This window comes from Peromyscus maniculatus, chromosome 13, assembly GCF_049852395.1.
Source record: "Peromyscus maniculatus bairdii isolate BWxNUB_F1_BW_parent chromosome 13, HU_Pman_BW_mat_3.1, whole genome shotgun sequence".
In the NCBI taxonomy this organism is placed as follows: domain Eukaryota; kingdom Metazoa; phylum Chordata; class Mammalia; order Rodentia; family Cricetidae; genus Peromyscus; species Peromyscus maniculatus.
In genome coordinates, this window is record NC_134864.1 from 35,201,951 (window position 1) to 35,217,920 (window position 15,970).

General features: G+C 45.2%; 1 protein-coding gene across 2 annotated transcripts in view; it reads left to right on the plus strand.

Annotated features, from left to right (window-relative positions):
- Positions 1-15,970, plus strand: part of Wdfy1 (WD repeat and FYVE domain containing 1) — a 49,994-nt gene that overhangs the window by 12,290 nt on the left and 21,734 nt on the right. Inside the window, exons 2-3 of one of the 2 annotated variants that reach the window (XM_006972116.4) lie at positions 8,307-8,374; positions 12,911-12,984. In XM_006972116.4, the coding sequence (XP_006972178.1) occupies positions 8,307-8,374; positions 12,911-12,984 (142 nt within the window). The remainder of the gene's footprint in view (positions 1-8,306; positions 8,375-12,910; positions 12,985-15,970) is intronic. The other variant, XM_076549977.1, reaches the window with a different exon arrangement.

The following is a 15,970-nucleotide window of genomic DNA, read 5'->3' on the forward strand; positions in this document are numbered from 1 at the left end:
GTGCTTATGACCAGGCCTGTGTCTCAGCGCCTGGAGAAGGAGCTAGTTCCAGGCTGGTCCAGGGCAGTTCAGCTAAGACACAGGCTGCCTCTTCCTGTCCTCGTTTCTCCTCCGCAGGCCAGCCCCCCTGGTTCATGTATTTTGGCAGGCTTCCAGGACAGGGAGCAACAACAGGAAAGGCCTTTCTCAGAAGAGCCCCGGCACCACTTCTGACACACCGTGGGCGGGCGGCAGAGACACCGGGCAGCCTACCCACACGAGTGGGAGGAATAGACTCTACCTCTCCATGGGAAAGGCTGTAAAATCAGCAGCAAGGGGTCAAAAAACATCGAGCACGCTTCACACACAGTTATCTGCCACAAACTCTGACACACTGCATTTCACGCTAGGTCCTGCTAAATCCAGACCTTGAGTAATGAGAGATGTTATTATCATCCCTATTTCAACTTAGCACACAAGTCAGGTTTCCTTCCAGCTTTGGGGCACAAGTCTAGTTGAACCTAGACTTTTGGGTGCTCTGAGTCTCTTTGTTTAGGGGAACAAAGAACCTGCTATGTCATAGTTCTCGTTTATTTGTTTAGGAGTCACTGCTTTAGTGGAAACATGTACATTTCTGGGAAGGCTCTTTTACTTTTTTTTTTTTTTAACTATACCAAGCTACTTTATATTGAATTGTATCTCTTGTAAGGTTTTAAAATGATGAGATTTTCTCACTTTCCATAAGAGATGGCTAGCATTGGACAGGCAGCTTGAGTCGGCCAGTATTGTAGCGGCTGTGTTGGCTTGTGTGATTTTTAAGAAAACTTTCTGCTCATTTCTGTTTCCTGAAGCATAAACTGGAGGTAAAAAGAAATGTCCATCATCTTCACCAGAGTAGCTTGCTCTCTGCAGATCACAAGTGTTTCTGGAATCCCTGTGTGGGTCTAGAATGCGGAAAATCTTTACCTGCCCAGTTCAGTCCTGAGGACTTACGGGAACTAAGCAGGGACACACTTGGAGGGTAATAGCCTATTACATCTTTCAAACCAGGGAGCCTGGTGCCTTTTGGGAGAATCTCTTTCCCAGCCTTCTTTTTGTTTTTGTTTTTTGTTGTTTTGAGACAGGGTGTCTCTGTGAAACAATTCTGACTGTCCTGGATCTCGCTCTGTAGTCCAGGCTGGCTTCAAACTCACAGAGATCCGCCTGGCTCTGCCTTCCGAGCGCTGGGATTAAAGGCGAGTGCCACCACCTCCCGGCTTCTCCCAGCCTTCTTTCATCTGGTTTCTTAGTCCCGATCTGCAGGCCCTGTGTTCTGCTCCTTTGGGAGTGATCCTGTCAAGGCCTAGTCCATCTGGAAACTCTAGCTGTGCCCTCCATCCATGTCTCCTTATGGGGGCTAGAGTCCCTTCTTTGCGCAATAGTGGCCTGCAGGGAAACACTCCTGAGTTCGGGCTGCTGGGGGATGTCTTTCTGTACACTGTGAATATATGTTGTTCCCATTGGTTAATGAATAAGCTGCTTTGGCCTATGACAAGGCAGCTTAGAGGCAGGTGGGAAATCCAAGGAGAGAAAAGGAAAGAGAAAGACAGAGACTGTAGAGACACCAGCTGCCGCCAAAGGAGCAGCAAGATGCCAGCAGACCGGTAACGCCACGACCACGTGGCAACTTACAGATTAATAGAAATGGGTTAATTTAAGATATAAGAGCTAGCTAGCAAGAGGCCTACCACAGCCATACAGTTTGTAAATAATATTAAACCTCTGAATGATATTTTATAAATGACTGAGAGACCGAGGGGTGGGAGCGGGACATGACTCGGGAGCTGAGAAAACTTACAGCTATGATTGGCCAAGCCTGTACCAGGCACAAGTTCCTACTGATGGCCAGCAGACCACAGAGTCTTAGTGAGGCACACAGAAGCCTCTAGGGTTGGTCTTGTTAAGAAGGACAAGCGGCTGCCATTTATTTGAAGTTGCCTCTGATTCTTGTGCCCGAGGCCACACAACAGCTTAAGCCTTCATCTAGTTTACACTCATCAGCCTTCTTTGCTCTTAAGGAGTGGAACATTTTCACAATTTCTCCTGTAGATAACTACACCTGAACACTAGACAAACCCCACCCCTGCACATTGGGAACTAATTGCAAGGTGTGTAATCGGTGGCTTGTCAGAAGGTCCCCACGGACTGACTCTGTTGTTGTCCTCAGATCCTGGAAAGGACCTAGAGTCAGTGATTGCTCCTCTCACTGTCTACCCCGTCCCTCTACCTGGTGCCTGCAGCGCCCTAGAGTGTGCTTATACAATTTACTTATATAACGTTCACTTAGCTCAGTATTTTTGGCTTAAAAGGTGGGTCAGTAGATAAAGGCACTTGGCACCAAGGCTGAGGACCCACATTGGGCCCCCAGAACCCTCATGGTGGAGGGAGACCTGACTCTCATAAGTTGTCTTCTGACCTCCACCTGTGTGCTGTGTGCATGTGTACACACCAACATGTGTACACACCAACACACACACTTCAGATAAAAGTGTTAAAAAAAGAAAACTGCGCCGGGCGGTGGTGGCGGCGCACGCCTTTAATCCCAGCACTCGGGAGGCAGAGCCAGGCAGATCTCTGTGAGTTCGAGGCCAGCCTGGGCTACCAAGTGAGTTCCAGGAAAGGCGCAAAGCTACACAGAGAAACCCTGTCTCGAAAAACCAAAAAAAAAAAAAAAGAAAGAAAGAAAACTGCATTTTATAAACATTTCCACCCATCTACTGGCCTTCATACTTATTTTTAGTGACCATATAAGCTATTAAGCTACTGTGCCATTTGATAGATAACCCATCTCATTATTTAACCTTTTCTCCAAATCCTGATTCTTACCTTTTAACTTTTAGATGGGAAGTTCTGGTTTTGTTTTTTTTTTTCTACTTCATTAATTTCTCCTGAACAGTTGCCAAGCCTGAAACCCCTGAATTCAACCAAGTTTGCCATCTTTCCTTTAGAACTGATACACGCTTACTCATTTGTACTTGCTGTTCCTCTTCTCCCACTGCGGGTTCTGAGGATCGGACTCAGGTCCTCAGGCTCAGAGGCAAGCACGTTTACCTGGTGACCCAGAGTTCTGCCGTTAACTTGTCTCGCTCTTACAGTCAGATAAAGGTATGTTTCTTACTGTGTGCTGCGGCCAAACTCTTGCCAACGTGTTCTAGTTTAGAATGCTGGCCAAAACCTCAGAGCCCTGCTGCAGTGGGCGCTTGACTGCTGTCTGGGTTGTTCCCATGCTTATCCTGCGCAGCAGCGCAGCACCCACACACTTAGTGTGGCAGGTTGAAAATTCGGAACTGCAGTCTCGTGTGCTGATGGACAGGATCACAGCTCTGAGCCATCTCCGCTCTCTCTCTAGATGGGTGGTGGAACCCTCCACAGGGATAGGGCTGTGGCGAAACCTGCAAATCACTTAACGTAGGCTCAGAAAGAAATGATGCACTTCCATTCCAAGTATCTTTCAGAAAAGCAGACTATTGTTTGAAAACAGAAATTAGAAAAAGAAAAAAAAAAGAATGGTTCTAAGGTGTTTTTTAGGAAGTTTTCTTTTGAGGCTGCTAGGGTCTTGGAATGTCAGAGGTCCAGCCACAGTAGGGAATGAATAGAAAAGGTAGCAGGAAAAACAGGGCCTGACTGGGCTGGAGAGATGGCTCAGCGGTTAAGAGCACTGGCTGTTTTTCTGGAGGTCCTGAGTTCAATCCCCAGCAACCATGTGGTGGCTCACAACCATCTGTAATGGAATCTGATACCCTTTTCTGGCCTGCAGGCATCCATGCAGACAGAGCACTCATACCAAAAACTTACATACATAAATAAAATTTAAACAAACAACAAACAAACAAAAACAAGACTTTGGGGTGGGAGTAGAGTTGTCGAGTAAGAAATGTTCTGCTGGTTTAGTCCTCACAGGAACACGTGAGGGAGCAGCTTCAACGCTGTTCTGCCAGAAAACATTGGGCCTCTGCGCCACAAACGAAACCACCAGATCTCAGTGCTTAATGGAGCTGGCTCATTATATGGTTCGAGGTTTTGAGTAATTTGCATTCAGTAAAACATCACACACACTGTTGCTTTCAACTTACTGGAGAGCAGGCTTTGCTTCACTTTGCTGACAAGTCAGTGTTTTAGCCTGGAATTTCTTAAAGTATGACTAACTAGTCCAGTTGAAGCCTGTTTTTTTATAACCCCCATTAAGGCAAGGAGAAACACTCTGATCAGAATATAAAACAGATTCCCATGTACCTTGTAGACACTGGAAGACATTAACATACAGATTCTTGAGGATCCTGGGTTGTCAGGGATTAGATTTAATGTTGGTTTGATTGAACCATACACATGGAATGCCTCAGTAGTACAAGGAGGGGAAGAATGGCAATGGTTTGAAGATGAGAACTCTGGGAGAGGGTGTAAAGCTGAAGTCTACTGCCTGCTTGGAGCCTGATTCCCAGTGAGGTTGGCCTTCTCTGTCCTTATACGATGAGCACTTTTCAAGGGAATACCATAAAAGTCGCAGTTTCCTAGCTTGCTGGTTGGGTCCTAACCAGGGTCAGATTTGTGCCAACCAAGTTGTATGCTGTTTGTTCTACAAAGAAAAATGACGCCATGTTCCAAATGCTGGAATCCAGCTAAGTGGGATCTGAGTGTGGTCTTGGGCTAGGTTAAATACCATCCCTAAGGTGTGGATTTCGGTTTTTTGCGTCTAGTGACGTGTGGGAGAGATGGGCTTTTAAGATTATTTCATCCCAACTGGGTCTTCTGATGTCCGAATGTTGCCCTTTCTGAGCACAAAGGGAAAAGTGTATCCCACTAGAAAAGGGGAAGTGCTGTGCAATGTTCTGTATGTTAAATGTGTTGCTCTTATTGGTTAATAAATAAAACACGGATTGGCTAGTAGCCAGCAGGAAGTATAGGTGGGACAAGGAGAGAGGAGAATTCTGGGAAGTGGAAGGCTGAGGCAGAGAGATGCTGCCAGCTGCCATGATGAGAAACAGATGTTAAGATACCGGTAAGCCACGAGCCACGTGGCAACTTATAGAGTAATAGAAATGGGTTAATTTAAGATATAAAAACAGTTAACAAGAAGCCTGCCATGGCCATACAGTTTGTAAATAATGTAAGCGTCTGTGTGTTTATTTTTTAAGTGGGCTGTCAGACTGCCGGGGATTGGCGGGACCTGGAGAAAAAACTCCAGCTACACATGACCTTTGTGGTGGCAGAGTTTTAGTGAATTACCAACATCATCTTCTTCCATAGACTTAAAAATCTTGATAGTAGTTAGCTGCCAGATTTAACCCTTCGGTGCGCCTGTTGTAAATAAAGCCAGTGAGCTTAAGCAGAGCTGCATGGGACAAGGCTCGATCTTCAGTGGCCTTTGTACCTTGAATTTAGACAGGAGGGAGGATCATTGAGTAGACTTAATCCTTACCTTAGAGTTGGCCTTTAACATATTACTCTGCTTTGGCTTCGTCTGTTGTGCTGAATGTAGCCATAGCATTTCTATGTAGACCAATTTCTCAGTGGTCTTAATAAATAAAAAAACACGGAGCCAAATATAGGGTAAAAACCTTAGAGAGATCAGGGAAATGGGGAAAGCCACCAGCGAACCTCACCTCACCAACTCTGCAGCTTCCAATATGCCTTGCTGTTCTGCCATGTATATGACTTGCTGTCTAGCTATATCACTTCCTCTTCCTGGCCAGCTCTGTCACTTCCTGTCTGTACAGGCCTCCAGAACTCTGTGGTTGGTACTGGGATTAAAGGCGCATGTCACCACTTGGGTCTGTTCCCTAGTGTGGCCTTGAACACACAGATAGGATTAAAGGCATGTACGACCAATGCCTGACTTCTTTGTTTACTTAAAATGGCTTGCTATTTCCTCCGATCTCCAGGCAAACTTTATTTATTAAAGCAGAAATAAAATATCACCACATTTCTGATTTAAGCAACATGGAGTACAGTCAGCACAGGTAAGGCCCCTTTTGTGAGTCAGTTCCAGGGTAATCCTTGTATACTTCCATTGAGTTTTTAGATGGAGTTGTGTTGAAATAGTATCCAACCTGTTTTCTACCTCGAAGGACAAGTCTATAGAGAATAGTTCATGGTGGAATGGTGAGGGAGGAGAGCTTGGGGCATAACCTGAGAGGACCATCTGGAGACTTGAAATATGGCAGCTCACTGGTTTTCAAGGCCTGAGCTGGGGAGTTACAGGAGCTAAGTTTGCCACTTGAATCCTGGGTTTGCTTTTGCTGAAGTACCTTTGTCATGGTGTTTTAACAGGTTCTCCTGTCCCTCTGTCCTCCCGATACACTGAAACCAGTCAGATTCCATTGGCCTTAAGACATACATAAAGTGGGGTTCTGTGCTGTGTCATGGTGTCATCGATTTAGTCAGTGAAGATCACTGTCCAGTTTGAATGGCCGTCCAGTCACACAGACACAGTGGTCTATGCAGATCTTGAGAGTAGTGGGACGTCTTCTAGTAGATGGACACAGCTCTGGTGATCAACCCCAGAGCCTCGCCATTTTCTCTTCCTCACACCTCCACAATCTGCGCCGTTCCCCAGAATCAATCAGCCATTCTTGAGTTTTGTCCCTGTGGAAGAGTTTTACTTGCCTTGAACTTCAAAAGGAAATAGCTTGATAAATAAATGGAACTATGTGTCAACACTTAGTTTTTATATATTTCAGTCTGAACTTACCAACATTTGTCAACTGTCATGTGGCTATTGGAATTATATTTTATTTATTCATCTTTGTGTGTGTGTGTGTGTGTGTGTGTGTGTGTGTGTGTGTGTGTGTGTGTGTGTGTGTCTGTGAGTGGCACAGCTCAGGGATGGAGGACAACCCATGAGAATCAACCCTCTCCTTTGACTGTGTAGCGAGGATCGAACTCAGATCCTCATTCTTGATGGCAACCGCCTTTACCCAACGAGGCACCTTGCCAGCCCATGATTAGAAATATAAACACAACTGTCAAAGAATGACAGTGGGCGATGAGAAACTTGTGCGCAAAGCAGACCCCACTAGAATGCAGTTCCACAGAGGGGGCTGGAGCAGAAGAGCCTGCCTTAGAGGTTCGGCAAGGGCAGGAGTGGCCCAGGCTGGCCCTGCTGTTTTCTCCTTCAGTGAACACACACACACACACACACACACACACACACACACACACACACACAGCCCTTCGGCTCTGTTGCTCAGTTACTTTCCTGCACACAAAGGATTTCCTCACAGCCCTGTGTGCCCTGATGAAAAAGAGGCCAGAGAGACAGTGTGGGACACTTTTCTCCAGGGCAGGAGGCTGAGGATAGTCGTGGATAAGCGAGACCTCCCACTGACTGAGACACTTACACCTCTCTTCCTTCGCCAATCCCATACTGCTTTTCCATAAGCATGCTGCTTCATTTTTTCTGTTTTTGCTTCTGTGGGATAGGGTTTTGCTATGTGTCCGAGGCTGGACTTTAATTCATGATGATCATTCTCCTGGTTTAGGCTTCCAAGTGCCAGGATTGTAGGTGTGTGTGTGTCCCTGGACCCAGCTTTTCTTTCTTTGTGTGCCTGATGCCTTCCTTGGTGTCTCCTGGTGAGACAGTCATGTGACTTTGTTGGTACAATCTGTCTTACCCAGAAAAGTAGTTGATAGTTTTCAGCTTCCTTTGTATGTCATTATATAGTGAATGTTTCTACGTTATTAAAATTACTTGAAATCTTGACTTCTAGGTATTATATAACTTACCATGGTCATACTGTATAATAATATATTAAATATATAAGCATGTATACCATATATAATATACTAAATTCTGTGTATGTATATATTTTCCTTTGAATAACTTTGTAAGATCAATTTAAAAATGTTGAATTTTTTAAATCAAAAACAAAATTGCCCTGAATTACAAAAGAAGATAACCCCATTGCATACACCACTGAGGGTGAGCATTCTTATGACTTGGATGTCTTTTATGCATATTTTGGAGAGTAAGCCTTTCTAAAGCATTGTAGCAAACTCTCTCTGCCAAGGTTGCTCTTTGCTTTGCACTGAATCTGGAGAATGGTGAGCCAGTGCTTATGTGAAGTACGTTAATGTATATGGGGAGTCAGTCGCCACTGATGGAAAGGTTTAAAGATGACAGTGTCTGCAAATACTTGGCATGGGCATTAATTCTCATCCCGTTGTGTGTGCGGATTTTATAGTATTAGATGATTGACAGTTCTGCCCAGTTAGCTGACATGCCTGCCATTCAGAAGATTTTATAGGTAAAATGACTGAGCACTGCTCTTTCTCCCTCTTTGTCTCCACAGAACTATCCGAGTGTGGCTGAAAAGAGACAGCGGCCAGTACTGGCCCAGCATCTACCACACAATGGCGTGTAAGTCACACAGTTCTCCACTTAAGGGTCTTGTTTCTGATGCCTTTGATGACTTAATTTCAAAAGGCCTGGCTAAAAAATTGCTGCTGGATTTCAGAATATGCTCCTTTGTTGCCTAAGACTCTGACAGGCCGTAATAAACCACAGGAACACTCCTTTCCAGAGGCACTTTGTCTACCAGCCTAACTGAAACAGGACCACAATCGAAGAAAGAAATGATTGCAAAACAAAACAGGAAAAGGCCATTTTCCTTCATCCGAATTTGTCCAGCTTTAACTCCGTAGTGACGTCACAAAAATGACCTTTACAGTTTCTTAGCTGTGTAAGCACTCTTACCTTGGCAGATATTTGGAGGTTGTAGGAAAACTTGGAGTGTCGATTCCGTTCTGTCTCCCATGTGGGTACTGTGGAGCAAACTTGGGCTTTTCAGCATCCTCCGCCTTTAAATGCTGAGAGCCTTCTCATTGGCCCAGCAGTCACTTTCTCCTCAGTGGTTAGGGTCAGTAGTTAGGTTAGTGAGTTAGCAGCCTTTCCACACTGTCCCTCAGTGTTGTAGAAAGATGTGGACCAAGGATCAACACTTTGGAGATGGAGAGTCTTCTCAGAAGCTGGCCATGGAGCCCAGTTGGAAGAGTGTTTGCTTAGCATGTTTGCAGCTCAGTTCAGTACCCAGCATGGCATGAAACTGGGCATGGTTGCCCATAGCTACATAGCAAGATTCAAGACCAGCCTGGGCTACATGAGACCCCGTCTCTTAGGATGCCCTGACATCGAATTACCCATACATCGTCAAGCCAGTGTACACACCACCACGTTACCATGTCTCTGTCTTCCTTCTTTTCTTCAGCTTTTCTCAGACAAAGCCCCGCAGAAAATGCCTGGATGCCACCCAAGGCCAAGTGGGAGGTCACTCCTTCTGTCCCAAAACAGCCACAAAGGAGGCAGCTTCTGAGGGAATTCTCTATTTAGAAAGTGTTCCACCCTGGGCCTCCGTGACATGGGGAGGTGGGGTGGGACAGGAGCAGGCTAAAGGCTAGTCATACTCACAGGAGTAAATGGAGTACATAGGCCTTTTTCGTAACGGGGTCTTAGCTCCTAACTAGTGAGTGAACATCCAGAACTGTGGGACTCCTTGAGGTACTCTTCCTAGGTGACCCTCTAGGAAAAGAAATGGATTTGTTGTGAGCTTAATCGTTTGTTACTGAAGGACACTGTGAAGTTCCTCCATAAGAGGCCTCATGTCAGTTGTCCTGGTTACTGTTGACACTGGTCACAGCTTTCCTAAGAAGCATTCCGAAAACGCCGCGTTTGTTACGAGTATGGATCAGCAGTTATTCAGGACATTCGGTGTGATGGGAATGTTAGTGGTTTTTTAGTGTTAGACCTTCCAAGAGCTTTGGACAGCTGGTCAGCTTCTTTATGTTTATAATCACTCAATGAAAATGAAACACTTTTGGAATCCTGCTTGATAGTAAGTATTAGCAATGGAATACAGAGCACATTGGAAGACTCCCTGAAAGGCTGCTCGTGATATGCCAAGTAGTAGAACCTTCTTGTTGCCCGTGTCTGCGTGTATTATGGCAGCACAGCCTTGGTTCCTTACTCAGAATTCTCTCCTTAACTATGAAGCGACCGCCTCAGTTAAAGCGCTTCTGGAGCCTGTTTGAGCAACAGGGCAGCAGGAGGTGATATCCTCTGGGCCTCGTTAGCTACAGCAGCCACACAAGAGGCTTCGGCTGGACTCGTGGCTTCTTACTTCCCAGTGGCTCAGCCGCAGATCTGGTCGCTGAGGGAGCAGCGGTCCGGGAAGTCACCCCAGTGCTGGCAGAGCGTGCTCGTCATGGCGAAACACGTCTTCAGTGCTGCTGGTGTTCCCCTTCTCAGGCTCCCGGCCCTGCTTTCCTCCATAGTTCACAGTAGGGTTATAACTCAGCCTCTTGGGTCCTGAACATTGGGGCTCATGCTCCTAAGATGCTGGTGCCCCCACGTTCCATTGTTACTCTTCAGATTCCCCATCCCTCCTCCCCTGTCCCTCGAATTATTTTTCTTGCAGTGCTGGGAAGCTGTGTCTCCAGCCTTCCCTTTTCCAAATATTTTGTGCATCTTGATTATGAATTAGAAACAGTAAATTACATCTATTTATATTGTGTGGAGGGAGATGCTTCCAGTGGAGGTCAGAGGACAGCTTGTGGGAATCTGATGTCTCCATCTACCATGTGGATCCTAGGGATCAAACTCAGGTCATCAGGCATGACAGAAAGTGCCTTTGACCACTGAGCCCTCTCGCTGCCCCTGCTGTGACTGATTTCTTTTCCCCTTAGGGTACCGGCACCTCATCATGGCTGTTAGATCTTGAGCATGTGACCATGGTCCTCTCTGTCCCCATCCATCCTTTTCTTGACTTCACTGGCTCTCTTGAGGTAGTTCCCAGTTTAAGAAAGAGGGCTGGTGCCAGACGGTGGTGGCTCACGCCTTTAATCCCAGTACTCAGGAGGCAGAGGCAAGCGAATCTTTGAGAGTTCGAGGCCTGGTCTGCAGAGCGAGATCCAGGACAGGCACCAAAGCTACACAGAGAAACCCTGTCTCGAAAAAACAAACAAACAAACAAACAAAAAAAAAAAAAAAAAAAAAAAAAAGGAGGGCTGGAAAGACTAGGCCCGGGCTCTGCAGTGACTGCCTGACACTGTAAGCCGTGTTTGTTTCTACACACAGCTGCTGCTGCTGTGATTTGTTGTTACTGTCTGAGACAAGGCATCACTCTGCTGTAGCCTGGGCTAGCCTTGAACTCACAGCAGCCTTTCCGCTCAGCCTCCCAAGTGCTGAGCCCCAGTCCCAGCGGAGACACTTCCGTATTGCCTAAGCGTCAGTAGCACGGCAGTGAGGACATAGAGACATGGATTGTGAAAAGTAACTGCTATTTTCCCATGGCATTTCTTGCATAATTAAACTCAAAATACAAGAAAGATGTCCTTTCTCCAAACGATCTGCAGATTACTGGATTTGAGATGTTTAGTGGCCGTCTACTTGGAGCCAGTTCAAAGCTGCATACATCCAACTGAGTTGTGTACGATGTCAGTGTCTACCATCACCTGCAGAGTTCTTGAATGCAACCGAATAGTCCTTTCCTATGTGCGATCTTACAATCGTCCTGGGGTGCAATTCTGGACATAATGCCGATTGCCTGTAGTGCCAGCGATGCAGGGCAGAGATAGGAAAGATGATGGAAACAGGCAGATCTCAGAAGCTCATTAGCTAGCCAGCCTGGCTGAATTGGTCAGCTGCAGGTTCAGTGAGAGATGGTGTCTCAAAACAGGAGAGAGAGCAAGAAAAGACACCCGATGTCTGCGCCTGGCCGCACATTCATACACACATACACGAAGAAGTATACGCGCCACACACACCAAATAAATAAAAGCCAAGAAATGCATAAGCCTAATGGAATGAGAAAACTTCAAGTTATTTTCAAGCTCTAACTTCCTTTGGAGATTTTTTTTCTCTTTGACTTTTCCTTTGGGGATTTGAGACAGTGTGTCACTCTGCGTGGACACCAGGCAGCATGGAACTTTCTGGGTAGGCAGTTTGGCCTTAAATTTTGATCCTCCTCCCTCTACCTTCTAAATGCTTAGTTACAAGCTTGCACCACCCAGCCCAGCTTTTATTTATTTGTTTGTTTGTTTATTGTTGGTAGACAGTTTTAATCCAATGCCACTTTAATCCAAAGCCACACACATCTGGTTTATTCCCCCCTTCCCCCCCCCCCCGGCATGCATTTTTATGCTATGGGTCTTTCATTGCTAGTTAAAATTATTTATGGGGAGTGAACCCAAACAGTTCTGTCTCCAAATGTTCGGTTTTAGGAGTCACATTTGTTCTGATTTAAAAGAAGACACTTTGGAGTTTCTACTACTTAAGAAATTCTGTTGCCCATGATTTCTGGAAGAGGGATGGGTTGGCCATAGCAGGTGTGTGCATGAAAGAGGTCGATGCTGTCCCATGCAGTCACAGCTCCGCTTACTGCAAACTGGGGTGTGTGTGCTATTGCAAAGGGATTAATTTTTGTTTTTCTCTTGAGGAAAAAAGTAATCCCGTGGTGGGTTTCCTTGCTTGTTCACATATGCCATGGGATTGGCCTTCTCATGCCAGTACCCTTCATTGTTTAGAGTCCAACTAATCATTGGTCTTTCCTGGGGAAGGGTGGCAGGGCAGGGTGAGCATCTGGATGTCAGAGCATGCCCAGAAACACTGGTTCTGGAGGCATCTGTGCTGTAGCAGGAGTCAACCCAGACGAGACTTCACGCTGGCAAACTTCACCCACAGTTCTAAAAGTAACCGTGGGATGACTTACACCGTTCCAGTTTTAAGCATAAGCCACAGGAACTTCAATTACATTTTCAATCTGTACAATTTATTTTTCATGAAGCATTTTTGTCTATTTTTAAAGCCTAAACTGCATAACTATTCTTAATAATAATATGCTTTTAAAAATGGCTTCCAATACTTACCTTTTCTCACAGTGTGGTCTTGTCTTTCTGGCAGCTCCTTGCTCTTCTATGGCTTACCATCACGACAGCAGACGGATATTTGTGGGCCAGGATAACGGGGCTATAATGGTAGGTAGTTTCTCCGATATATTCAGTATGTCCTTTGTAAGACCACCCCTCGTTTACTTATGCTGACCATGTTTGGCGTGAGCAGTGTCGGATTCATCATCGATGTTAGACTGAAAATGAGTTCAATTTAATTAAATGCTTCTGAACTAATTTCTATACATCTCAAAATGCTCTCGTGATTGGCATATTGGTACTCAGGTCACCCACAAAGCATAGACTTTTTACAGTAGATTCGAGAACTTTAGTGGCTGCTGTCTTTGACAGGGTAATGGAGAACCTCTGTGTATGTGTGAATATTTGTGAAAGACAGAGCTGAGAAGACAGACCAGCTATTCTTTCAGGAACTCATGTGGTTCCAGAGGAAAGCAGTGCACCTTGAACCACCTTTGGTGGAGGATAGGATATTTAAATTTTCAGTCTGTTACTGACTGGTGTTTTTTATACATTTAATCGTGTGTACATGTCTGTTCATTTCCTCGATAGAAATGTAACTCATGCACTGTATTGGCCATCATTTTACATGTACATGTTAGTGGTTTGTAGTGGTTTGTATTCTCATTAGATCATGTCAGCATCACCCCTTTCTAATTGCAGAACATTTTCACATCCCACAAAGAAAACTTGTCTTCATTGGCAGTTGCTTCCTAATGCACCTCCCCCATCTAGATATCTCTAATCTACTTTCTGTGAATGGGGAGTTGTCTATCCTATCCATTTTGTGTGAACAGAATCATGTTCTGTGTGTGGCTTCTTATGTGTGTCTTCCCTGCTACAGTTTGGGTTAGTTACTTCATCCCCTTTTATGGTAGACTAATGTTCTCTCAGATAGAGTATTCTCTTAGATAGAGAAATTACACTTTGTCTATTGATGAGTTGACTGCATTGGGATTATTTCCATGTGGGGCTGTTGTGAACACTGCTGCTAGTAACATTGTGTATAAGTCTCTGTGTGAATCTACAGTTTTCAATTTGTTAGATATATAGGAATGGAATTTTGGGGTCATATGGTGATTAACATTTCAGCAAATCTTCTTCCATTTTATTTATTTATTATTCATTCATTCATTCATTCATTCATTTATTCATTTATTTATTTATTTTGAAAGAGCCTTACTTTATAGGCCAAGCAGCCCAAGAACTCACCCCCTTAGTGCCTTTACCTCCAAAGTGCTGATCTTAGAAGCATGCACCACCATCCAGTACCCTGGGTTTGGGTTGTAAGTTCTTGCTTAAAGTTTTGTAAAGCCCAGTTTATCTTTTCTTTTGTTTTTTTGTTTTTTTTGTAGTTGCTTATACTTTGGCTACAATATCTGAGAAACTTTTAAGTACCTGGCTCAAGGTTATTTATTCTATTGTCACAGGAGTAAACTAATCTGTGGCCATATCACTCTGAGTGTGCCTAGTCCTGTCATAGGAACAGATACATTACACTTCTCTTTTCTTCTAAGTGTTTGACAGTTTAGCTTTTATTTAGATCTTGGCCCCATTATTAATTTCTGTAGATGGTCTGAGGGATGGTTTCACACTTACCCTTTGGCATGTGGATACCCAAAGTTTTCCCAATACCATTTGTATTTTAATTTTTCAAAATTTATTTTACATACCAACCACAGTTTCCCCTCCCTCCTCTCCTCCCATTCCCTCCCCCCACCTCCTATCTACCCACCTTCCATCCACTCCTCAGAGAGGGTAAGATCTCCCATGGGAGTCAACAAAGCATGGCATATCAAGTTGAGGTAGGATTAAGCTCCTCTCCCCTGCATCAAGACTAAGCAAGGCATCCCACCGTAGGGAATGGGTTCCAAAAAGCCAGCTCATGTGCCAGGGACAGATCCTGGTCCCACTTCTAGGGACCCCACAAACAGACCAAACTACACAGCTGTCAGCCACATGCAGAGGGCCCAGGTCAGTTCCATGCAGGCTCCCTAGCTGTCAGTCCAGAGTCTAGGAGTTCCCAGGAGCTCGGATCAACTCATTCGTATTTTCTTTTCCCTTGTGTTTACTTGGCACCCTTGTCACAGCCAGTCAGCAGAGATTCCAGAAGTGAAAGCTCTGTAAAGACTTGAGGTGACCCAGGTTTGTGTTGGAGGAAGGTATCTTGGCTGGGTGGCACTGAATGATAGAGGAAGGACCCAGGCCTAACTGAGATGTGGACCAGGGCCAGGTCATGCAAGACCCATGGGTCAATTTAGTGAGAAGCTAGCAAAAGGTTTTTGACAGGCAAATGATGTATTGTAATTCATATCCTCCTCCACCTCTCTCAGATAGGATTTCACTACACTGCTCAGGCTGGCCCTAGAATCTACTGTGTGACCCCGTTGACCTCAAACCTATGATCTTCCACCTCGCCCTTCTAGAGTGGAATTATAGGCACCACCCATATTCTTGTGCCTGGCTATATTCTTAGATGACTAACTCTGTGGAGACTGAAGTGGAGACTAACAAGAATGGAAGGGAAAGTTAAGTTACCATGGCAACCAGGGATCTGGGATCAAGGACAGTGGCCTCAGAAGTGGACAGAGTGGATGCATTAAGATACCTCCTGGCATGTTTGCTGTAGGTTCAGTTTGAGAAGACAGAGGAAGATGTCAGGTGACACCAGATTTGGGGGTTGAATTAAGTGGGCTGTGGTACCATTTCCCGAGGAACTGAAGAAGGGAGCAGAGAGGTGGTGAGTTCCAGAAACCTAAGATAACTGAGAGAGGCTGGGCTCAAGCTGTCCTGAGAAGGCAGCATATATTTATATATAAACAGATAGCAGGATGAGTAAAGCTTAAGAAGCTAGAGAGCAGACCAAGCTGAGCAACGAGGAAGGGTGGGCATGGGCACAAAGACACTGGGGTGCGACAAGGGAGATGAGGGGTGATGCGTGGAGAAATGGCGGAGGGGGAGAGGACCATCAAAACATAGTGTGCTTGAAAATCCCCTCAAGATTATCTAGTATTTTACATGCTAGCTGCAACGTAAATAAGTAAATAAAAGAAGG